Source organism: Pithys albifrons, chromosome 3 (genome assembly GCF_047495875.1).
Source record: "Pithys albifrons albifrons isolate INPA30051 chromosome 3, PitAlb_v1, whole genome shotgun sequence".
Classification (NCBI taxonomy): Eukaryota; Metazoa; Chordata; class Aves; order Passeriformes; family Thamnophilidae; genus Pithys; species Pithys albifrons.
The window spans coordinates 44,056,945-44,080,878 of NC_092460.1; the positions used below are offsets into that span (position 1 = coordinate 44,056,945).

General features: G+C 44.3%; 1 protein-coding gene across 2 annotated transcripts; it reads left to right on the top strand.

Annotated features, from left to right (window-relative positions):
* Positions 1-300: 300 nt before the first annotated feature.
* Positions 301-22,730, top strand: SULT4A1 (sulfotransferase family 4A member 1). Of its 2 annotated transcripts, XR_011697430.1 has the most exons (8): positions 301-925; positions 12,839-12,969; positions 13,876-13,956; positions 14,064-14,190; positions 16,274-16,368; positions 17,896-18,034; positions 19,660-19,788; positions 21,331-21,418. XR_011697430.1 is itself a non-coding variant. In XM_071551535.1 (7 exons), exons 1-7 carry the CDS (start codon positions 757-759, stop codon positions 21,441-21,443), a joined length of 855 nt encoding a protein of 284 aa, XP_071407636.1. In that variant the 5' UTR covers positions 303-756; the 3' UTR covers positions 21,444-22,730. The 2 variants fall into 2 exon arrangements, 1 of the variants encoding a protein (XP_071407636.1); XM_071551535.1 differs by lacking the exon at positions 19,660-19,788 and having other exon boundaries at positions 303-925; positions 21,331-22,730.
* Positions 22,731-23,934: the final 1,204 nt, after the last annotated feature.

Sequence of the window (23,934 nt, forward strand, 5' to 3'; positions counted from 1 at the left end):
ATTCCTCACCTGCCCGCCCGGAGAGGAGAGGGGCAGGAGGGCAGGCAGGACAGCATGCCTGCATCTCTCTATCGCTGGATCTCTGCCCTGCCCGCCCGGAGAGGACAGAGGCTGCGGGGCGAGCAAGGCCGGCAGGGCATCCCTGCGTTTCTCCATCCCTGCATTTCTTTCCTGCCGACCTGGAGAGGAAAAGGGCTGCGTGGCGGTTGAGGCCGGCAGGGCAGCCCCGCATCCCTGCATCCATCCCTGCATTCCTCCCTTGGCCGCCCAGAGGCGACAAAGGCTGCAGAGCGGGCGAGGCCGGCAGGGCATTTCTGCATCCTCCCCTGCATTCCTCCCCTGCCCATCCGGAGAGGAGGAGGGCTGCGGGACGGGCGAGGCCGGCAGGGCGGAAAAGCATCTGTTCTCTGCCCACTCGAAGAGGAGAAGCGATACGGAGCGGGTGGGTATCTCTCCATCCCTCTCTGCATCCCTCTCTCCATCCCTGCATTCCTCCCCTGCCCATCCGGAGAGGAGAAGGGATGCGGCCCGGGTAAGTATCCCTGCCTGCCTCCCTGCCTGCCTCCCTGCCCGCCCGTGCCCGGCTGCCGCTCATGACATCACCGTGCGCGGAGCCCCCGCCCGTGCGTGCGCGGGGCTGTACCGGGGGCCGGGGCTGCCGCGCCCGCCGCTCGCCCGCCCCTTCCCTCCCCTCCCTCCCGCCGGAGCGCCCGCGGCCCCCGCTCCTCGGCCTCCCCCGCGGCCGCAGGGACAAGCATGGCGGAGAGCGAGGCCGAGACCCCCAGCACGCCCTGCGAGTTTGAGAGCAAGTACTTCGAGTACAATGGGGTGCGGCTGCCGCCCTTCTGCCGCGGGAAGATGGAGGAGATCGCCAATTTCCCGGTGAGGGACAGCGACGTCTGGATTGTCACCTACCCCAAATCAGGTAGGCGGGCGGGCGGGGGTTCCCCCGGGGCTGGGGCGGGTCCTCCTCCTCACCCTTCTCACAGCGCAGCCGGCTCCGGGAGCGGGGATGCGGGAGGTGCTCCGCGGCGCCGGGAGCGGGGGATGCGATGCGGGAGAGGCGCCGCGAGCGGGGGATGCGGGAGAGGCGCCGCGAGCGGGGGATGCGGGAGAGGCGCCGGGAGCGGGGATGCGGGAGGTGCTCCACGGCGCCGGGAGCGGGGGATGCGATGCGGGAGAGGCGCCGGGAGCGGGGATGCGGGAGGTGCTCCGCGGTGGGGATGCGATGCGGGAGAGGCGCCGGGAGCGGGGATGCGGGAGATTCTCCGCGGCTCCCGTGGGATGTCGGGGCGAGGCCTGAGCCCGTTCGCCACCCGCGGGTGCACCCCGGGAATGATGCCCTTTTGCCCGGGGGGTGATGTCCTGCGGCGGGGGATGATACCCCCTTGCCCTCGGGGATGCCCTGCGCTCGAGGATGGTGCCCTGCGGCCTCCGCAGAGTTGAGGGACGACCGGTCCCGGACACGGAGAGGGAGGACGGGGACACTGGGGGGCACCCCCGGAGTGCAGGGACACGCCAGGGCCAAGCGCTGCCGCCGGTGGTCCCTGCCCGGGTGGTCCCGGAGAGCTGGAGGATAAAGCTGCTGCTCGGGGCGAGGGAGATGCGGAGCGGCAGGAGCGTGTCCCGCACAAATCGCGGTTTGTGGAGCGGTGAACACGTTCTCTGTCTGCTCTGCGCTCCCGCTCTGCGCTCCTGAGGCCCAGGTCGTTCTGGGAGAACATGTGCTCCAAGTACATCCTTGCTGCGCTGTCTGAACCGCCAGATACGTCCCCCGTTTGCACTCTGTGTGTGGTGATCCAGTGGACACCTCCTTTGGTTGGTGGATACCGTTCGTGTGTCTGCCTTTAATGTCGTGTTCTTTGACTTGTTACCCTCTCTGTTTCCAAGCAAAAATATTTGAAGAGAGTTAACATGGGCGTAGTGCTGCCTGCAGGGAGACAGATGAGATGGGAGCCTTGTACCCCACCTGACAAAATCGGATAAACTCACCATTGTTAAGTGCAGTCTTGAGTGACTTTTTTCCTGACAATAAGATTCTCTTCCTAGAAAATTTAAAGTCAGCTGGAGATACCAGATGTGAGCTCTGTAAATGCCCTTGTAAAATGATGTTTCAGTATTGTAGGTTTCTGACTTGCTTCATTGTTTGTTGTATGAATGGCCAATGCTTTCCAATTTCTTGGTGTGCTGCTTTGAGCATGCACATTTTCCATGATGTTGTATCTATTATGTTATTATCATGTCTTAACCAGTTTCTAGTATGTCTTTACTTTTTTATATTTCATTACTAATGATGCTGTTAAGAGCTTGATAGATAATCCATTAGATGTGTGTAGATGGATGGCCCCCAAAATACTATGTTTAGGAATAAACAACCACATTTTAATTGTTCTTTTAAACTGTGTTCAAAATTTGTAGAATGCAGCACAAACACTATTTAAGATTTGGTTTTGTGACTCTGTGTTTGCAGTGTTGCTGTGTTAGTACTTCACCCCAACTTCACACTGGCATGTTGTTGAACATCCTCAGCTCACCTCAGTGTCCACCAGCCAGGCACAATATTGTTAATACATCAGCTGGCAAGGGCTTGGGTTTGATGGCCAGAGCTGGCTGTGGGGAGCCAGCTTGCATAATCCTATTTAATTGGCTGATTTGTGAATATACCAACAGAGTGTTAGGTCTGTTGTGGCCCCAGCTGAGGAGACTGACAGGGGAGTGTCCGCTTAGAAAGTTAGTGGCAGTGGTACAGGAGGATTTACCAACAGTCACTGAGAGAAGGAAAAGAAGATTGAGAACTGGGGCACCCAAACGGGAGGCACAGTCCTGTGTGAAGGAGCCTTAGGGGCCAAATAGGTGCCACAGTGTTCTACTTGCCAGGAAAGAGAGTATTGGGTGGGGAGTAATCTGGGGTCCTTGTTATGGGAATAGGCTCTAGGCAATAATAATGTCATCAAGCTCCACCTTGCTGTAGCTTGAAGTCTATCAAGACCCTTGGAATGTGTTTTGTCAGCTGATCCTGAGTGGCTTCCAGCTTATTTAGGGCTTCTGAATGAATTCCCAAAGGGGCTGCTGGCCAGGGACAGGCACAGCAGTGGGAATTGGGCTGCCCTAGGATTGATTCAGCCAAGGGCATGCAGGAACTCCACAGCAAACCCAGAAATTACACCCAGAACTTCAAGCCCCTCTGTACTACCATAACAACAACTTCATCTTCCTGTCTCTCAGCATTGACAAAGACCTTTTTCTGCGGAATGCACCTAATCAGAGTTTTCATAATGTTGCTGTAGTAAGTAGGTTTACAAAGCAGATTTCATGCACAAAATGCAAGTATTTGGGGTGAAATGCTTTGGCTTATCTGGTAATACCTGGGGGTAAAATATGGATAGGACCACTTATCTAGTTTCTGTTAACAAATTGGAATGGAACAATATTTCAGGAATATTTTTGACAGCAGAATTTTAGGATAGGAAAGGGAGGCAGCATTTGGAAATAGTTAGAGTTATTGGTAAATTGGGACTGATCCAGGAAAAGCTGGTCCAATAGTGGTAGAAAATCAAATATACCAGTGGCCTTACTGGGAATAATGTAATAAGCCTAATGGAAAACGGCTCTGCTATAATGTGATTTCCACTGAAGGATGCCTGAATAATGATACTCCTTATATCTTTAATTATTCTTAACACCTGTGTCCAATCAATGGTAACAGCTTTTGAGAGCTGCTTATGCCTAAAACCCAGAGATTCACCTGGACCTGTAAATATGAATGTGCATATTTGCTTGTACATGTGGTGGTGCTGTTATTATGGAAAACATTTTTACCATGATGCCTGATTTAAAATCTGATTTCTGGTGCTGCAGAAATGAGGCAAAAGTTTCATCTTCTATGCGGCTTTGTAGTGTTGGATGGGATACACAGATTTACAGGAGCAAATGTAAAACAGAATGGTGTTCTCTATAGAATTATTATATAGAATATTTGGAGCTCACACTACAGATTTCCTCCCAGATAAGATACAGATGTTCACAGCAAACACTGTGCCTCTGTCACAGCTTGCCTTGAACCCTCTCATACTGTGGACTTTTTGAAAAATATAATTGTCCTCTGTGAACTTGAACTGAATTAATGAATAAGCAGGTTCTTTCCTGATGTTCCCTCAGTCACCATGCCAAGGTCAATGATTTCAGTGGAATTAAATCAGTCCCTAAAGTGTAGGATGGAATTCAGGTCTCCTCAGTGTTTTGGTGTCTTCTATGATGCCCACCCTGTTCTGTCCACTTGCTTTGCTCATACAGCAACTCTCTTAACACCATCCTATGTGTGTTCTAAATGAATGTTTATTTTGCATTCTTGGGTCAAAGCCCACAAATTAATGCCTTTTGCATAACTGGTAATTGGAGAAAGTGAGCTATTTACATTAGTAACAAAGCTCTCTCCCCCGTGTTGATTGTTTTGCCAAATAATTTTGTGAAATTCTGTGAGGGAAAATGTCATTTGTTGGGGAAATACCAGCTTTGAGTTCTGCCAGTTCATGAGAACTTGCATTTAGTGCCAGATAATGAGGCAAAAGAGCAAGTGGTGCCCTTGGCCTTTACCTGCCTGGAGGTGGTTTTTGGTGATTTTCACATTTCCTTGCAGCACTGGATGTTTGGAGCTGGGGAATAGGATGTAGACAAATGTAATTTTTCTTTTGGCTGTGGAGTTGATTTAAGGATTTGTTATCCCTGGCTTCTTGTTTTTTCCCCTTCCAATCAGCCTTAGCTGTGGGACCATGTTATATAAACACACTGGCAAAATCCTGATTTAAGAAATAAATTATAAAGAAAATGTATGAAATGAGTAGAACAAAGCAAGGTTTTGGCAGTGCAATCCTACCCTTCCTGCATCCCTCAGACCATAAAAATCTCTTGGCAGTTGGGTTCTATTTACAGGCACGCTTGGTATTGTTGTGCTTCACAGAAACACTCTCTTTATTCAATATAAAGAGTATTTTTGCTTGACTAAGGTTGCACGCGACCTGTGCCTGCAGGGACAGTTTGTGGTTTGTAGTCCTGTTCCCCCTGCAGGATTTTGGTGCCTTGAGCTTAAACCATTTTCACTTAAAGAATTCATGCAAATGTTACAGGCCCAGAGGCCTCAAGGAATCACGGGGTTGGCTTGAAAATCAAGAGATTTTCACACAAAATGTATTTGGGATTCTTTTCCTTTCACCTCTGTTTTTTGAGATAGTATTATGGACACCCCCCCATGGAATGATAGGAAACCTGTTGGTTTCATGAACATGGATGAACAATTTGGGGTTAGAGCCACTGGCTCCTGTGATTTGAGTCCTTTGGAAATTGGTATGTCTTTTGTTTTATTCACACATAGCTCAAAATTCCTTCAGGTATTGACTCAGTCTTATTGCAAGGAAAGGAAATAATACATAAAACCATCAATAAGTAATTGAAGACAATGTTAAGTTTGCCACCGATGCATTTGACTTGATTTCAGTGTGGGTAGAATTGAAATAGGTCCTTTTGTGCCTCAAACAGGAAATAAAGGTGGAGAGGAAGAATCTGTTGTTAAGGGAAACTCGTTTTTATTATCTGGCTAGCAGTGTTTCTCTCCTGAGCCTTTTGTTAAAGCAGAGATGATAGTGGAGACAGAACAAATGGCTCAGAAGAGGATTTTCCAGCTACCTAACAGGTTTTCTGGGTCTTTTGCAAACGGGGCATAATTGCTTCCCTGCAGTGCAAAACTCAAAAACTTGCTTTATTTTTTTGTAAACAGGTTCAGAGGGGAAAAAAAAGAAAAAGGGTTTTACCCTGGGAAAAGGTGTATTCTGTATGTGTGAAATCACTGTTGACTGGATTAAATTGTAATGATCTCAGAGTAAAGAATCAGAGAATTATGGAAACCAGACCAACCCAGCAGCCAGTCATTCTCATTTCATGTTCATGTTCATTTGTCACAGTTGAAGGTATTAATCAAAAGAAGCAAAATGCTTGAACGTTGGGCTGAGGTATTTTTTCTCTTGTTGGGCAGGTTAGGGATTCATACACCCAGTGCTGAGGGGAAGCAGCTACCCTTTGTCCCATCAGTGCTGCTTTGGAAGTGCTGTAAGGTTTGGTACTCTGGGCATGTGATGGCACTTTGTGGCTACAGATTCTGTGACCTTGGGTGAGTCATGTCATCTTTGTGTCTCCATTTGCCACTGGAGGCAGGTGGGTGTGTTTCTCCTCTGACAGAATTTTTCATCTAGAACAGAAAGCATTTCTCTTGGACAAAGGGATGTCCCCTTACCATCTCTATTTTTGTGGAGAAACCAGCAAATTACAGTTCTGAAACTGAATTAGGCATCTAGTTATTAAAACTGAGAACATAATAATGCCTCTCTTGGTGGGAGAGAGCAATTAACAGAGGATTAATAACATGAGGCACCCAGTGTCTCATCACTTCGACCTTATTCTGAGTTTCTGCAACACCTTGAGGAGCCCAGGAAGGTGGAGCACCAGAGCTGAGGTAGTGATGGTTCTATAAACTAAGGTCTTGCACAGTCTCTGGCAAAAGAAATAATCCATTTAAGTCCTGTGTTAATCCTGTAATATATTGCAGATTCAGAAGCAAGGCATGTGTTTTGCAGACCATCATTATAATGATATAATATCTCAGCCAAATTGGGCTGTAGGGGCAAGAGAGCTGCTGTGAGGGGTCCTGAGGAACATCAGGAGGGGTGTATGTCATGGGGGTCCAAGTGTGTAGGAAAGGTTTAGCTGGTTAAGTCAGAGCTGCTGAGATAGTGAAGGGTAAAAATTTAAGGCAAGGGTACTGGAGGAACAACTGAGGAGGGATTTTTGTCCCTACATGCCAAAATCAATCTGTAATTTTGGAAATGAAAGCTATTTTTGTCATCTTTTACTCAGCAGGACATGAGGGCCACCATCCCTTCCAAGGCTGCAGTTCTGGGTGGTGTGTAATGACACTGGATCACCATGTGGGATGCAGACAGAGGTGCTGAATTTGCCTTTCATGAATCCACTGCATGAGCAATCAATCCATCCATGGCAGCAGAGTGAGACAGATGTGATACAGGTGAGGTGACAGTTCCAGAAGGTGTGGAGCAGTCCAGAGATGTCACTGCACTGACTGCAGGACCAGTGTGACAACCACGGAATCACCAAGGCTGGAAGGGACCTTCAAGGTCCAGTCCAACCATCTCTCCAACACCACCACAGTCACCACTAAAGCACATCCCCCAGTGCTGTGTTAAGGTGCCTCTTGAATATTTGTACAGGGACAGTGACTCCACCACCTCGCTGGGCTACTCACTCCAGCACCTGACCACTCTTTCAGTGAGAAATGTTTTCCAATATCTAATCTGAACCTTCCCTGAGGCCATTTCCTCTCATCCTGTCTCTTGAGACATGGCATAAGAGTTTGACCCCCCCCCAGCTCTCCCCTCCTGGCAGGGATTGCAGAGCCAGAATGTGCCCCCTGAGCCTCCTTTTCTCCAGGTTGAGCCCCCCCAGCTCCCTCAGCTACTGCTCCAGCCCCTTCCCAGCTCCAGTCCCTTTCCTGGACACACTTATGTCTTGTTTTTTTGTTTGTTTTTTTTGTTTGTTTGTTTGTTTGTTTGGTTGGTTGGTTTTTTTTGTTTGGTTTTTGGTTTTTGTTTGGTTTTTTTTTTTTTTTTTTTTTTTTTTTTTTTTTGTTTTTTTTTTAATGAAGAGCCTAAAACACCCCAGGCTCAGAGGTGCCCCAGCAGTGCCAGCACAGAGGGACAGTCACTGCCCTGCTCCTGCTGCCACACTGTCCCTGGTGCCCTCCTGGCCACCTCTTGGTGCCAGGCCATCACAGACACAGGTTATCCATCCAGGTTCCTGCTGCTCAGGTTGCAGAGCAGCTCCAGGACTGTTGAAATTGGAGTGCACATTAATGATGCTCAGTGTCAGTGTTGCTGTTGGGGCACCAGTGTTTCTGTCAGAAAAAATGTGGTCTCCTCAATGATTTTGCTGCAATACTGTAAGCCTGTCATGATAGAGATTGGCTGATCTCTTTTTCTACTCCCAATAAAATCTATTTCCGTTTCTAATTCTGAAGAGCAGCAATAGAAAAGGTTGTAGTTTGCTTAAAACTGCAGTCCATCAGACAGAAAGAATGTGCTAAATGTGAGTGGGGCAGAGGTACCTGGTGAGGAATTGCTTTGCTTAGTGCAGCTGCAGTTCGAGGGAGATTCTGTGAGATAAAGTGCTTTACTCCTTGACCTTAGACAAGCAATAGCTGACTGAACAGGTTGTGTAGAAATTAAATAATGTTTCTGGAAATTCTGAGACAAATGTGCTGCCTTTTTCTTTGTGTTTTTTTTTTCTATTTTTTTAATGTATAACTTTTACCTGAGGTTGTTTCACATTATATTATTGGTGTGCTGCCTTCCTGAAATGTAACCACCTGATATATGCAAATGCACATTAATGTGTGGGCAGGTTTTGCCTAACAATTTTCCTGGAAGGGATTGGAACTGTGGCAGAGAATTGCATTTTGAGCAGTGACAGACATCTGAAATAGAGGTAATTACCATGTGGGGAAAGGAGCATGTTCACAGCCAAGGGGATGAGAGGTACCTCAACCAATTTCTGATGGAGATGTCCTGTTGTCTCCTGATTTCTGCTCCCAGTTCAGTCTGCAGAGCTCCCTCTGTGGCTCTGCATTTACCCACAGACCACACTATGATTCTGTAGAAGAGAACACAGTGATATAGTTGTCCTAGAAATCAGTGGTGCTCAGGGTAACTGTGCAGCTCCTTTCTCCATAATGAAGTCCTTGAGAGTGATTTTAAACCCTTGGCATTGCAGCCGAGTTGTTTTCTGCATTGTTGTCCTTGGCGCAGTGTTTGAAAATGAAATTACACAGAGGGCAGACTTTCTGTTGGGGAGTGTGAGCTCTTGCTGGGTAATGTGTGATGCAGTTCAGGCATGTTTTGGGATGTGGGCTCTAAAGTTGGGAGAACAGGACTGCCAGGGGAGGCAGGAGGGCAGGATACAACTGAGGTGAGACTGGCTTGAGGGCATGTCCCTTTTTATGTGTATTCTCTGAGAGGTGGCATCTGAAAATTTGCTGGTGCAGCTTTTGCCCTTCACTGTGGGAAAGCACCGTGGGGAGTTTACACAGCCAGAGTTTTTCAGGTAATTTATAGATGTTTGAAACAATCTGCCCTGTAGCAAATAAATATACTCTTCCCCTGTGGATAAGTTTCCTGGTTGGTATGACCCTGTGTGTTTGCACTGTTGTCATGAAGGGCTTGGTGTTTGAACTGAGTCCATTGAGCTTCGGCAAAGACCAACATAATGCACTGCATTGACTTCAGACCTGACCAGTCTTGAGTAGGTGTGGGAAGGATGAAAAGAGATGTCATTCTCTCAGGTAGTTGGGAACAAGCAGAAATCTGTTATTCTTATGTTCCTGCATATTATACATTAAAATTTGTCTTTTAGCATGACAGGTGGCGTGCTTTCTTATACCATGGGACTGTTTAATTGGTGAGTAGAAACTGAAGGGGAATTCATTTAACAGCAGAATTCAATTAATGGGCAAATGTTCTCTTTGAAAAGCATCTGCACTTGTGCAGGATGTTGGTGTCCTTAACTTCCTTCTTGTCACTTCTCTTAGAAAAACAACCCACAGAGTATTTTGTGTGGATGGATTCTAGTCCACCCCAGGCAAAAGTTGCCAGGTGAGTTGATGCCAAAAGTAGAAACTCCTTAAGGTAATTTGGCTGATCTCATTTGAAGTGTATTGGAGCAGTTTGTGTGCAGTTACTGCATTAGTGATGACACCTGGTGCAGACCATCCACAGATACGGACAGCCCAGCTAAAGCTTTAAGAGAAGGGTAAAATACTGTTCCCTTGGAATGTCTGATAGCAGGAAATGCTGACACCAATCCAGAGCATCCCAAGCTGCACACTTTCACCCTGCTGTCATGCAGAGTAGAAATGCAGGTTCACAGACAATTTAAAAGGATCTCCTAAACCCTGCAAGGTCTGGCAGTGGCTCATCCCAGCTGCTCCTTCCAGACACTGTGTGAGGAACTGGAACACTGTTTGTTCCCGAGGCATTTTATTGACAGAAGAGAAGAGCTTGTCAGGGAAGAGCTTTTCTCAGGTACATTGCCCTGGAGTTCCTCAGATGTGACTGGCTCCATTTGAGTCAGAATTGGAAAAATGTAAATGAGCTGCACCTCTGTTTTGGCAGTATGACCTTGAGGGTAGCAGGGTCAGCAGTCTCACTCCAGGACGAAGTACGGATCTGCTGCAGTTGGAAGAAGGAAGGAGAGAGTTGCTGGGTACATATTAATGTTGCATCTGATGCCTCATGTCCAGAGGCTGACAGATGAATCCTGTTACTCTTCTGCACCATCCCAAGTGAGCTATGCATGTCTGTGTGTGCAGCAACACCAGGAGGAAACACAGGAATATACGAGAGATAAACAAAATCCATTGTCTGCAAGAAAACCCAGAAATCTGGAGAGTATAAAGAGAAGCTCTGCATCTTTTGTTCTTTTCCTTTGGCTTCCTTTACCTTTCTCTTCTGTCCAACAAGTATTATTTGCCCTTTTACTGAGAAAGTTTCTGTGACATTTAGGTCTGGCCTGGTTTTGTGATGGACTGGGATTACTGGAGTTTATTCACATAATCTTTGAAAACTTCAGTTTCAACAATTTACCTTTCACTCATAAAATGGTGGTTCTCACAGAGGTCACTGAGTCAGTTGGGTCAAGTGTGAGGAGGTCATACATATCCAGTAATATGTATAAAGGCTTTTAGGTTTTTTCTTTTTAAAAAAATAAGCATGTGGTGTTTTAATAATGAGATCAGGTCAATGATAATGTTTTACCTGGAGCTATTGGAATGTGTGTGTGTGATAAATTATAATTAAGTTAAAAAAAATCATGATTCCCTCACAAGTTAACCCTGTAGTTTTCATTTTCATTAGGACCCTGAAAGTCCTAAGCAGAGGAACTTGAGTGCTCATGTGGGGGAAAAATCAGACTACAACAGTGAGTAACCAAAGGGAAAACTAACGAAGTTCGTGGGGAAGAGAAAGTGAGGTCAGGGAGAAATTCTCACCTGATGGATGGCCAGGAGTCTGAACTGTCAGTCCTCCCCTTTGCAGGAGAAATATTGCAGGAATTCTGTTTGCTGGGAGAATTGGGATGGGCTGCTGGAGTATGTGCAGCTCCACATCCATACCATGGGCATTTGTATGTGCATGATAATTAATGCAAAGAGTCACAGATTTAAACACTGTTTGAAAGAATATGGAGACTTTTATTTGTCTGCCTGCCAAGTGCCCAGCATTACTCTTCCAATGTGTCACTGGTTTTGGTGGGAACATGTTCAAATGAAGAGTTTTGAGCTTCCACAGACCCACTTTGCATGGGAAAATGTCCTTTTCCTTCTCTGCAGTGCTCCAGGGATGTGCTGGCAACAAAGCCAAGTCTGGCCTGGTTGAGCAGAACTGGGTAATGTGGCCATGGCTGCTTTGTGCCTGGAGAGTGGGAAAATAGAAACTCCTGGTGCTGTTGCTGATCCCCACACAGTTATTTCTGTTCCTTTCATGGCACAAGGTTACTGTAAAAGCGTTTTCCTCTGCAGGTGGAATTGGAAATACAGAAATAAATTATGGAGAACCAGGGTGTCTCCTGTCAGAATAAATGTTTAATGAGAACAAGGGTTGTGCCTATTCAGAAGCACGAGGACTGATAGTGAGGTATTATATGAATGTTAATTTTAATGTATAAAATACATGCTTGAACTTAAAAATGCAGAGTGAACAGCCTCAGGGGCAAGAGTGTATTACATCTGTGACAGCTGTCTCTGTGGATGATGATAATGTAAAAGTGTTGGGTTTTTTTCTCCCCCAAACCTATTTAATTTACCCCCCAACCAATCAGGGGACAGAGCAATCTTGAAGTTCTTCCTCTCCAAAGCCCTTGGAGGCATCTGTGCTTTCACAGGGTACCCAGGCTGTGCTCACTTTGACCATGAGGCTCATTTAACTGCTTCTGTGTCAGATTTAAAAACATCAGAATAAAGATCCTCTGGTTTTCTTTGTGATCCCTCCCCATTCTGTTCTTTTCTCTCACCCAAAGCCTGTGCCTTTCTCCTCTGTCAAATATCTCTGTGCTTTGTTTGTTGTGTTGGAGGTTTCCCACCTGCCTGAAGGTAAAGCCACTTGAAATATTCTCCCTGTCCAAACTTCCAGCTGGAGTACCTATTAATTTTCCTGAGTGCAGTCATTAAGGCCATAATACCTAATGGGTGCTTTGTAAATGCCCTCAGCCTGGGGAGGGAGATGTAACTGGGGCCTTTGAGGCTCGGACTGACTCACTATTGATGCTTTCAGTGGTTTGCCCAGTCCATAACGTGGAGGCATAAATAGACTGCAGCCCTTGCATAACAGGGACATGGCCTCCAATAATAAAATAAAGAAAAAGGGACATTGCCAGTGCAGCCACTAATGCATTTGGTGCACTTGCATGACCTCAGTTGGCCTGTTTTGTTGTTTGTTTTTTTTTTAAATTTAAAGAAGAAATGGTAGTATTTTGCCTGGGTAACATTTCCAGGGGGCAAAACTTTTTGTTAAATGCTTTGCAATTGACAGGTGAAACGATTTGGAGACAGAAATGTATTTAAATTATTATTGGGCTGACATACCATGCTAAAACAGTAATTCCAGATTTAGCTCACAGCAGACTGTCAAGGACAAGAGTCACCATCATCTATCTCTCTGTTCAGGGCTCCCTGTTTTGCTAAGAACTGTAACACAGTCTGTTCTCTCTCCCTGTTGGCTCCTTGCAGGCACAGGGTTGCTGCAGGAAGTGGTTTATCTGGTGAGTCAGGGAGCTGATCCAGATGAGATTGGGTTAATGAACATAGATGAACAACTTCCAGTCCTGGAGTACCCTCAGCCTGGTCTGGACATCATCAAGGTACAATTGGTGCAAAGAAAGCCTTTCAGCATTTGGATATCTCTTTCCTCTGTTCCGTCTTTATCACTTCATTTCATCCTGTGTCCTTGTCCTTTTCATCACTGCACTCAGTTTGTTGGAATGATTCAGGGTATTATTAAGTTATTGAAAAATTGCTTTTATTCGGCTTTGTTGCACTCTATTTGATGCTTTAGATGTTTCTCCATGTCCTAAAGATCTTGGCATGGGTTTTCTGAATGAAAGTTCCAGGCTTCTCTTGCTTATGTAAACAGGAGCTGCCCAAAGGAGGCAAATTTGCTTTGATTTCTTCGCTGAGTTTGTGAAAGAGGAACCACAAATACAGAGATCTATGGATTTGTATTCCCACTGCTCTAAGTTTATACATCCAGATCTTTGGGTTCACAGACCCTGGGTCTCTGCAGGCTCTGTAGTGTAGTTTGAGGAGTTAGGAATACTCTGCATTATCCTGTTTGAGAGACATTCACACACACTGATAAACCCTTGAGCCTAATTCTGAGGATAAAATAAAATGCAAGGGTCAAACTTCGAGGAACTTGGGAGTAGTGCTTTCAGAGCTTCCAATAGTTTTCAAGACATTTCAGTGGAATCAAAATTAGTTTGATACCAAGAATCTTCAACTATTGTGTTATTTTGAGGAGGTCCTACAAATGGAAGTACTTTGAAAACAAAAGGGATTAAAACCCCAAACCAACAAAAACCCCAACAGCTTTTTTTATATCTAAAAACCAGATGTAACTCCCTGACCTAATTTCTAGTCTGTTCCTAATTGAAGAGGTGAATTTGTGAATGGGGCTCAGCAGAGTAACGGGCTTCAAGTAAGACAGCTGGGGACGGGTGTGCCCAAGTGGTGCTCAGTGAGGAACAATTCCCTCTGCTTTGTTTCAGGAACTGACCTCTCCTCGCCTCATCAAGAGCCACCTGCCCTACCGGTTCTTGCCTTCAGACCTCCACAATGGCAACTCCAAGGTACAAGTGACATGAAATGCTCTTTGTTCAATACATTGGCAGCAGTTGGTGAAGTGCTTTGGGGAAAATCACTCAATAAAGTGCTTTTTTCCCCCCCCAAATCACAGGTCATATACATGGCTCGCAACCCCAAGGACCTGGTGGTGTCCTATTACCAGTTCCACCGCTCCCTAAGGACCATGAGCTACAGGGGAACCTTCCAGGAGTTCTGCAGGAGGTTTATGAATGACAAGTGTAAGGAGCTGTTCTCTCTGCACACATTTATTTCCATCTCTGCATTCCTTCTGAACTGGATAAAGGTGCATTTGTTTTGCATATACAGCAAGGAGGTTCCTCCTCAAAGACTTAGAGTCATCCATGCAAACTGTGGCCACGCTTTCTGTAAAGAATTGCCTTGTGTTTGACCCCCTGGGCTCAGCAGTGTCCAGTCAGGTCAAGCCTAGCTCTGGTCTGCTCTCCTCAAATTCAGTTTGCTCTTCTTCAGCCTGGGACTGGGAGCAGCTGTGTAACACTGAAAGGAAGAAAAAACTAAAGGCTGCAGGGTGTTTAACAGGCCTTAAAAACCTTTGCTGCTTTTTCCTGCAAGTTTGTGTGGGGAGAATTAATGATTTTTTCCTATTCCAGCCTGCCTTCAGTTTTTTCATTTAAAATTCCTGAAATTGGGATGTTTGTCTGTAGCCCATGACCAGGAACTTCCAGACCAGAGCATGAAAAAAATCACATTAGAAGGACTTCTAAGACAGGAGAAAAGTTGGGTGCTCTTTTGCATGTAAGAATCCCAGGAGTTCTTTATGTCTTCATCCTGTAGCAGCTGATTTATCACAACCTCCCAGAGTCAATAAAACTTCCCAGCATGTTCTGTGGCTGTAACTGTGCAAATAATGTTTGTAATATAGGAAATTCAGCATTTAGCTAAATAAATGTTTTGATCTCATGGAAGCAATGCAGCAGAATTCTGGCAACTGGGACATTTCCAATGGTCAAAGAGGTCACGTTCATAGGAAAATAATTTTAATCAGCTGATTCATTCTCAGTTTTTATAAAGGCACTGGGAAAATTGCTTTTTTGTTATTTCCATTAAGATTTTCGGTCATGAAGCAAACACATCAGTGTTCCAGTTACCAGAATCAAAGAATCAAAGGGAAAAGGTGCCTTCAAAATACAAACCTAAAAAGTTTTTTTTGTTTTTTTTTTTTAATTTTTTCCTATAACTGCTTTGCTGAAAAGACAAAATTGACCAAAGAAAATGTAGGGAAAGAATGTGGAAAACTGCTTATCATATTTGCTTAACTCCTGCATTGGTTGTCTGAAGTACTTTGTGGGAATTTATCACTGGTACCAAAGAAATATGCAGAATGAGTTGACTTTCTAGTGAGCAACAAAAGCCATTCTGTAGATTATGAGTACACTGGTCCTGCCTGTGATATAAGGGGAATATCCCATCCCATCACCCTGAACTTTTTGGGAGCACTCAGCACCTCGTGGGCATCAGTAATCTGAATTTATTGTGTTTTTGAGGTGACCAATAACACTGTAATGAAACTGTTCTGACATCTCCACAGCAATCAAGTGGAAGTGTTCAGAAAATAACAGTAGAAGAGAGTAAGTCCTAGATTGTGACAGTGGGTTAGAACATGTCATGATAAATAATCCTGTCAGTCCATCCTGTATTTTTGGGAGTGACCAAGAAGCATTTTTACAGTTCTGTGTCCTCAGTGCTTGTTGAAGAAAGGAAAATGTTTGTGAGCAATCAGAAGATGCTCTGTGGGACTTCTTTAGCTCAGCTGGTTAAAACTTCGTTGTAATAATGCCAAGGTCATGGGTTCAATCCCCTGTGTGGGCCAGTGACTTGAGAGTTGGACTCGATGACCCTGGTGGGTCCCTTCCAGCTCAGAATAGTCTGTGAATTTTCCCCCAGTGCTGTATCAAACTCACAAGTGCAGGAGGCTGCACTGGGGTGTGTCCATTGCAGGAATTCACACAGCCTGGAGCCACTGGAAATTTGCCTTCTGTGGAACTTTTATTTTAGCTTCTGTTATTTCTGTTACTCATACTGAGCTCCAAGAGGCTCCTCATGAAATTTGGTGGCATTTTCAGTTGAGCATTTTATCCTTGTGCTAAGTCAGTTCTTTTGAAAATTCCAAACTGATAGAAAAAGTTTTAAAATTAAGTTCCTTGCTGTACATGGCAATGGGGGAAAATGAATCACTGCTCTCCTGGGGCTCTGAACCACTCTCCTTTTTATTTTCCCCTTTTTGAAAATGGCTTAATAACCCAAGTGCTCACTTTCCTCCTGCCAATCCTCATGTCTTTGCAGTAGGATATGGGTCATGGTTTGAACACGTGCAAGAGTTTTGGGAACATCACCTGGATGCCAATGTGCTTTTCCTCAAGTATGAAGACATGCACAAGGTAGGTCAGATGTAGCAAAATTATATTTAATTACATTTAGCATCCTATTCAGAAGCAGATTTTGTTCCTGATTTATTTGAATGTCCATATTTGGATGCCCTAATGTGTGGTACTGTTTTTAAAGCACTGGAATTCAGGAACTTGTATGGACTTTAAGCACTTTCATATACATATGAATTTACTCAGGGCTCTGACTTTGACACCAAACTACTTGCAGAGAAGGCAGTGATGGGAAACTGTTCAGTCCTTGCTACACTCAGCCCTGGGCTTTCATTAAAACAAGTGTCTTGCTCTATGTGCTGTATCAGTGTGGAAAAAAGTACAATCTGTATTTTGTCCTATATATGTGGCATTTTTTCTGATTATTTGGTTGTTCTTACTGTTTCCAGTGAAACTTTTGAGAACAATTAAGTGTGATCATGTAGCATAAGGTGAATATAATTAGTGAGTCCTTGCAGTATGCTGGCTAATAACCCCAATTTAATCAGGAACCTACTGAAAATATAACATGGAATATTGCTTTCCATTTCTTATTGCAGTATGGTGTTTTTAAGAGTGAATGAAAATATTTCAGAATGGTTTTTTGACTGGAAAACTAATGCAAATGCTGGAAGAAACCAGCTCTTATTTTTAAACCTCTGAAAAGGCAAAATCAGGGCAGAACTCAGTAAAGTTGGGGAAGTTCTAATTCCAGCTTTGCTGAGCCTTCTGCTGGAGTGGGGTGCTGAGAGGAGATGTAATAAAATCAGAGTAAGTGAAGTTTAGTCAAAATTGTTTCAAACCCATGGGTTTGTGTGATTTATTTTCCTAGCTGTGCTTGCTGCTGGAAGCTGGAGGCATCAGAGTACCTTTCTGCTTCCTGATAAACATTACTATTTTATCCTTGCAGCTCCAGAAGTTCTTACTCATACTGAGCAGCCCCAGAACTCTGAAGGTGCAAATTAATGACTGATTAATTCAAATTAATTCCCACTAGATCCTTTCCACCTACATGAGTGCAGCCCCTGAGGCTGACACTGAAAAAAGAAGGGGTGTTCTAACACTGGTGATCATTTATTTTCCCAACACCAAAATCCAAGTGGCTTTTGATTCCTCCAAAATGCAGTGGAATTCCAAAGGGGTGAGGGGTTGGAATAGTTTTGATCCAAGCCTTCCCCAGTAACCAGGTGTAACGTAACTAACTAATGTTAGTGCTGATCCTTGATGACAAGACATTTGCCTCAAAAAGGCTGCAGGTGTTCTCTGAACTGGGAAGCATCACAATTGCTTTGCAGCTCCCCATTCTGATATCTGAGGAGGTTACATGACTGTGTTCTCTGCCCTACCTTAATTACTTAAAAGTGTGTTTATTTCTAGCAAATCTGGTGGTGGCAAAATGTCAGGAAAGTGGTGTTTCTACAGCTTCTGCACTCATGTTTTTCACATTCATCAGGATATAACTAAATTTGAAATATTTAAACTCACTGAAGAAAAAAAGGTCCTTTAAAATATTGTACAATAAACTAAGGTTGCAATACTCTCTTGCAGGACCTTGCAACGATGGTTGAGCAGCTGGTGAGGTTCTTGGGAGTGTCCTATGACAAGGCCCAGCTGGAGGGCATGGTGGAGCACTGCCATCAGCTCATTGACCAGTGCTGCAACGCAGAGGCCCTTCCTGTTGGCAGGGGTATGTTTGGAACCCTCTGTGGAACTCCTCTTGGAGCAACTGAACAGCTCAGGGACCTCCAGGGTGTGCTGAGATGGTGGTGGAATATTGCTGTGGAAATAACAGGAGGCAACTGCCTGTTGGTGCAGGTTGGGGGTTGGTTTGTCTCAAAATAAAGTGAGGTGGAAGTGACTGAAAGGGAGGGAAAATCCACAATTAACAGTGTACATTCAACAGCATACACAGAGGGCACTGCTCCTTCTCACCTTTGCCATGCCAAAGCTGACACAATGTCATAACTTTATCCTGGCCTAAACCCTTGTATTTAAGTATATCAGGTATTTTACAATAGCAGATATTTCTAATTTTAATTTCTAAAATTACAAGGAGCTGTAGAATCCCTTTCCTTGTGAGCTTTTTCTTTTCACTGCCTACTTTAGCTGTGGAAGTGTGTTCAGCTTCCAGATGTTTATTCTGCTGAGGGTTTTCTTTAGGAGCCTGAGGGTGCCATTTGAGCTGTTCATACATCTGTCCTTTGACAGTGTCAAGAAATCAAGTCCTATCTCTTTGAGAAGCATAAAAGACTGAACTTGGACTCCCTCAAGTTGTTTTCTGTCTCCTGTTTTACAGCACTCAGTGGCTTCTTTTAGAAATGAGGGAGTATGATCAAGATGATCAATTCCTGTGTCAGCCTGAGCTGTCCCTTGTCCAAAGAAAAAATCACTTCATACAGTGATTTAATCCAGTTTTATGTGGAACTCTGCCTTGTTTGTCCATCCATAGCTGTGTTAACACTTTTTGGTACATGACCACAGAGTGTTTCAGAGGAACTAATTTACAGCTTATTGTCCTTTACTCAGGGATCACAACCTGAATCTTTTGCTCTTGGATTTCAGTGATTTCCACACCACCTCTCTCAGCCAACCTCCATGTGACCTGCACATCATATCAGCTGTAATTTTTATGGTTATTTCCAAATCTGATAAAGACACCAAATATCACCAGGACTTCTTGACTACTAATTCTGCATTAACAAGTTATTTACTCATTTGTCAGGCATTTTGTTGCCATTGTGTAGCTCTGTTAAACCCCCACTAGAACGACATTTCCTTACCCAAGTCAGGCTGTCACTTTGGTGGTGCTCAGGTTTGTTTGAGAACAAGTTTGCTTTTCCAAGGAGCTGCTTCTCTGGAATTCTGTCCTGCCTTTGTGTCTGTCCTCTCAGAGCCCTATGGCAGCAAATCAGCTCGGAATATTTGTGAGACTGACTTGTCCTGTTTGAGTGTTGACACAAACATTTCAGAGTGTCATGCTTGGAAAAAAGCCCCTCCTTTATCTGTAATAGAGAAATCAGGGAGCTGCAGAGTTAATGTAATATTTTGTTACTTGTTCACTGTGTGCTTTTTAGTAAAAATACCCTTACTTTGAATTTCTTTTCTTTGCTATCTCTGCCTTTTGCAATGTTTTGTTACCTCAGGATGTAGCTCAGAGAGCTCTGTCCCCTCTCTGTTGGTTCCTGTGGCAAAGAATGGTGGCAATAACATGGCAGCTTATTGTAATTGGTTTTAGATATTTTTAATTTGTCATTAGTTACTTTTACTTTATTATTTTGCTTTGTTTTAGTTCTTCATTTTTTTTTCTTTTAGCACATTGATCTTTACTCTGAAGATAACCCTGAGCTGCTGTGAAAGCAGAGCAATGATTAGATATGTTACTTGTATTTGACTCTTATCACATCCTAATTTACGCAGTGCATGATTCAAATCAGACACCAGGTGGGTGATTTTTTGACAAGCTATCAATTCATATGGTAAAAACAACAAAAAAACATGTTGCAAATGATCCACTCTGTGTGTGTCCTTTGTAAAATTTGTCCTTTGTCCATACGTGTTGTTAGGGAGGTGCAGAAATAAAAGGCTTTTCTTTACCCAGCAGAGGAAGAAAATATTTTATTATCATTATTGGAAGTTTTGTGTTTTATGCTGTACTTCATGCAGTTATAGTGGCCTGAGCAAAACTTAAATCAGTATTAGATGTTTATAATTGTAAGCATTTTCTTCATTTTTTTTTAATACTGGAGAAATTTGGTGAAAATAGTAAATGGCATTTTCAGTTTCAGGTTATTTTGATCTTTGGATGCTGAAATGAAATCAGGATATCATCATACCTTCAGGAGCAGTAGAAAAGTCCTGATTTCATAAAACAGCCCTTGCCACATGTCATTTTAATATGTAATACGTAGATGTTTCAGACAGTTCTGTCTTTGGGCTCAATTATAAAGTTGCTGCATAAAAGCAATGGCAATTAAATTAAATGGGTATTCTTCTTATGCATCAAATGCATAATTAAGCTCCCTGCATGTAGCTTTGTTCTTGCTGTTATGATTAAACTCTCTGGTAGCACAGTCCCAATTCTCCTTGCATTTATTCCAGTTGAACAACCCTGGATATTGTCTTTATATCCAGCATAAATGGGAGGAGGATTGGGCCCCTCAGTCTGGTTACCCCGTGGGGCTTTCTCAGCCACGAGTAAACCTGGGTGACTTGGAGTTAAATCAGCTTTGGGCTGCACTGGGCCAGTTGCTGAGGGGTCAGCAGTGCCACCAGGTTATGTAGAGTGGATAAATAATTCATTCAAGGAAGGGATTCAGTGTCCATGACACAGCCACCCAAAGCTTCCTGTTCCTCGTGTTCAAAATGAAATTTTCAGTGGCACAAACTTGGTGTGTGTGGTGCTTGTTCTCCCTCTCAGAGAGAATCCAGGCACTCAGATTTAACAAACAAACCTCTCCATATGGAGGAATGTAAATTCATCTGTGGAACTTGTGTCTGGACACAAAATAATAGAAATTAGCAGTGAAAATACCACACTTCAATGATCAGTTTAATGCTCCCCATTCCGTGGACCTTTTGGGGAATTCTCTAACCAGTGAGTGTTGGAGGCACAGCAATTTAGAAATGTGTTATTAGCTGTTGGAATTATCAACCGCCAGAAATCCACCTTGCAATGAATGCCCAGCCCCAAACCTGCGTTCATTTCTGATTAAGGCACAGTACAGGCTCACACCAACCTGAATTCTTGCTGTGTAATGCTGGGCTGGTGCAGGTGATGAGGTGAATGGTGCTGATTTTCAGGCTTTAAAGGGTTGTGGCAGGGTAATTGGGTAAGACAATGAACAGCCTTAGGTCTCATTATGCTTCCAATGAAAGCCAAGGCTGATTAGAATGTCACAGATGATGCCCTGCACAATTAGAGTGTAGATGTGCAGTGTCCTGCTACATCCCCTCTCTGACTTGTGTTCCCTCTCTGTGTTTCAGGGCGAGTTGGGCTATGGAAGGACATCTTCACTGTTTCAATGAATGAGAAATTTGATTTAGTTTATAAACAGAAGATGGGAAAATGTGACCTCACTTTCGATTTTTATTTATAAAAAATGCATGCATATGGTATCCAGATATAGCTAGAAGTGCTTTATGCATTCATTTATTACCTGCTGGACAAACTACTGTAGCTATTATGTGTAATAAGATTTAAAGGAAGAAAAACAATCTAAGCAAACCATATCAGATACAATTATCTTTGATCCTAAACAGCTCTTGATCTTCTAGTATTTAAACCCTGTGTCCACATGGCAGAATTCTCAGCCAATACTAGAACACTCAGCTGTTGTGGAATGTATTATATAAGGTATGTATCATATATGCAACTAGAATGTACACCTTTTCAGCCCCACATTGATTATTTAATGTGTTTTATAAAAGCTTGTCACTAGCACCGAAATAAATGTCCTCAAACCAAATATAAAAGCATTATTTCCGAGGGAAACGAGGAACAGGCCAAAACATTGTGTTAGAATGATCTCAGGGGTTAATTGTCACATTTATTTTTATAGCAGGTATAGCAAGTAGAAATAAATCCCATTCCAAAATAGTAAGTGGTAAGATCCTTAAGCCCTCAGTTCTAGTTCACTCCCACAAAACTGGGCTTAAAATCACAGTGTCTGGTGCAGGGAATTTCTGAAGATCCATCTTTCCTGTGGAGGCACAGAGCAGTTGAGGTGCTGGTGGCCTCCAGTTCCACTGAAAGGTGAGGGCACTCAGCACTTTATGGTTGTGCTCCTGGACTGCACCAGCCCCAGGGGAAGAGGAGTGTCCGTGCCAGTGTAAAGCTGGCAGAGGGAGCTGCAGCATCCAAGGATGTGCCAGCAGGTGGGAGTATTGCACAGATCCATGCAGAACACAGCTCTGGGAATTGTTAGCCATGACTGGGCTGGATTATAGTCAGGATTCATGTTTATTTCTGTATTTTTTTTAACTCTCCACGACAGGTTCACACACAGCCTGAAGCAGGCTACTATCACTACAGAACTCTCCCAAATTATTTTTTTTGTTCCATTATATAATGACATTATGCTTTTTAGGCTCTCAGCTGCAGGAGGCCCATTTTTTGCTAGTCAAATGTTCAGGGTCACCAGAAACTCTGAGGAAAGGACTAGCTTTTAGTGTTTCAGTTCTGTTGGGAAACTGTCAGTTGAGCAGCTGGCAAGTGGTGTAGCATGATGTGGCTTGACAGCACTTTTCCTTGTATATTTGTGAGTGAAAATGCTTTCAGTGAAATTTTATTTCTATTTTTATATTTTTAGTACTGTATGAATATTAAGCACTACACATTATACTTCTGTGCTTGCTTGCTTACTGAATAAAAGATGTGGTCCATGCCTTGTGGTTGCTCATTTTCTAGACCTACTCAGGCCAGGTGGTCTTTGCACAAGGAATGGATCCTCTGCCCTGCCCACAACTCCTCCCCTGGGACAGAAAAAGCACAGAAAGGTGGCTTTGGTTCAGGTAAGCACCTACCCCATGAGCTGTGTCTGACAGCAGCTCCTCACAAACCCCTGTGCAAGAGACACACCCCCACAAGTGACAACCAGCTGCAAGAACACAGAAAGAGGAGAATTCAGCATCAGGACAAGGGGGCATGGGCTCAAGCTCTGACAGGGGAAACTGAAGTTGGAGATCAGAAAAAAATTCTTTGTAGAGAGAGTGCTCAGGCATTGGAATGGGCTGCCCAGAGGGAGTGGATTCCCCATCCCTGAAGGTTTTTAAGGTGAGCTTGACCGTGGCTCTGAGTGCCATGATCTGGTAAAGGGGCTGGAGTTGGACCAAGGGTTGGACTTGATGATCTCAGAGGTCTTTTCCAACCCAATCCATTCTATGATTCTATGTTTCTCTCTTGCTACAGAGGAAGACAAAATCCCCCCACTGTTCCTGTAGATTAGAGTCAGAAGAAAATTTCATTAGCACCAAAAATCTACTTAAATCACTTAATCCTGGAGATGCTTGAGAAGTGCAGCCTCCCAGACTGCCTGAAGGGCTTCTCACATCTCTGAAGGCACCAGGGAGTCCTGCTCTGGTCCCCAGGCACAGCCTCTCTGCTCTGCTGCAGACCAGGACCAGCCCCTAAAGCCAAGAATATTCTGCAGCCACGCTTTTGACAGCCAGGTCTGTACATACACATTTATGGCCAAACTGAGCCTCTGCAGAGAGTCACTCAGGCTGGAGAGGGCACAGCTGGTTTGGCCCGTTTTCTTGTCCTAAAGAGCAGTAGCCTGTGTGACAACCTAACAAAGACTGGCCAAAACCCCTTCCCACATAAGCCATGGTGAAATTCTACCTTTGGACCTCTAGTCCTTGGCATTTCAGTTTTTTCCATTAAAATCAGTAGATAGTAAGTCCCTCCTTTGAGAACTTTCAGGACCAAATATCCCCCAGACTCTGTGTACAGACACCTACAGGCCACGTGCCCCAGACTTTCTGGGGAGAAATCCTCTGGTACAAATGCACTGCAAATGAGGAACAAAAATACCAGAAAACCAAGAGAATGACTTTTTTTCCCCTCCCTTCAACTACTCAAGGTAAGAC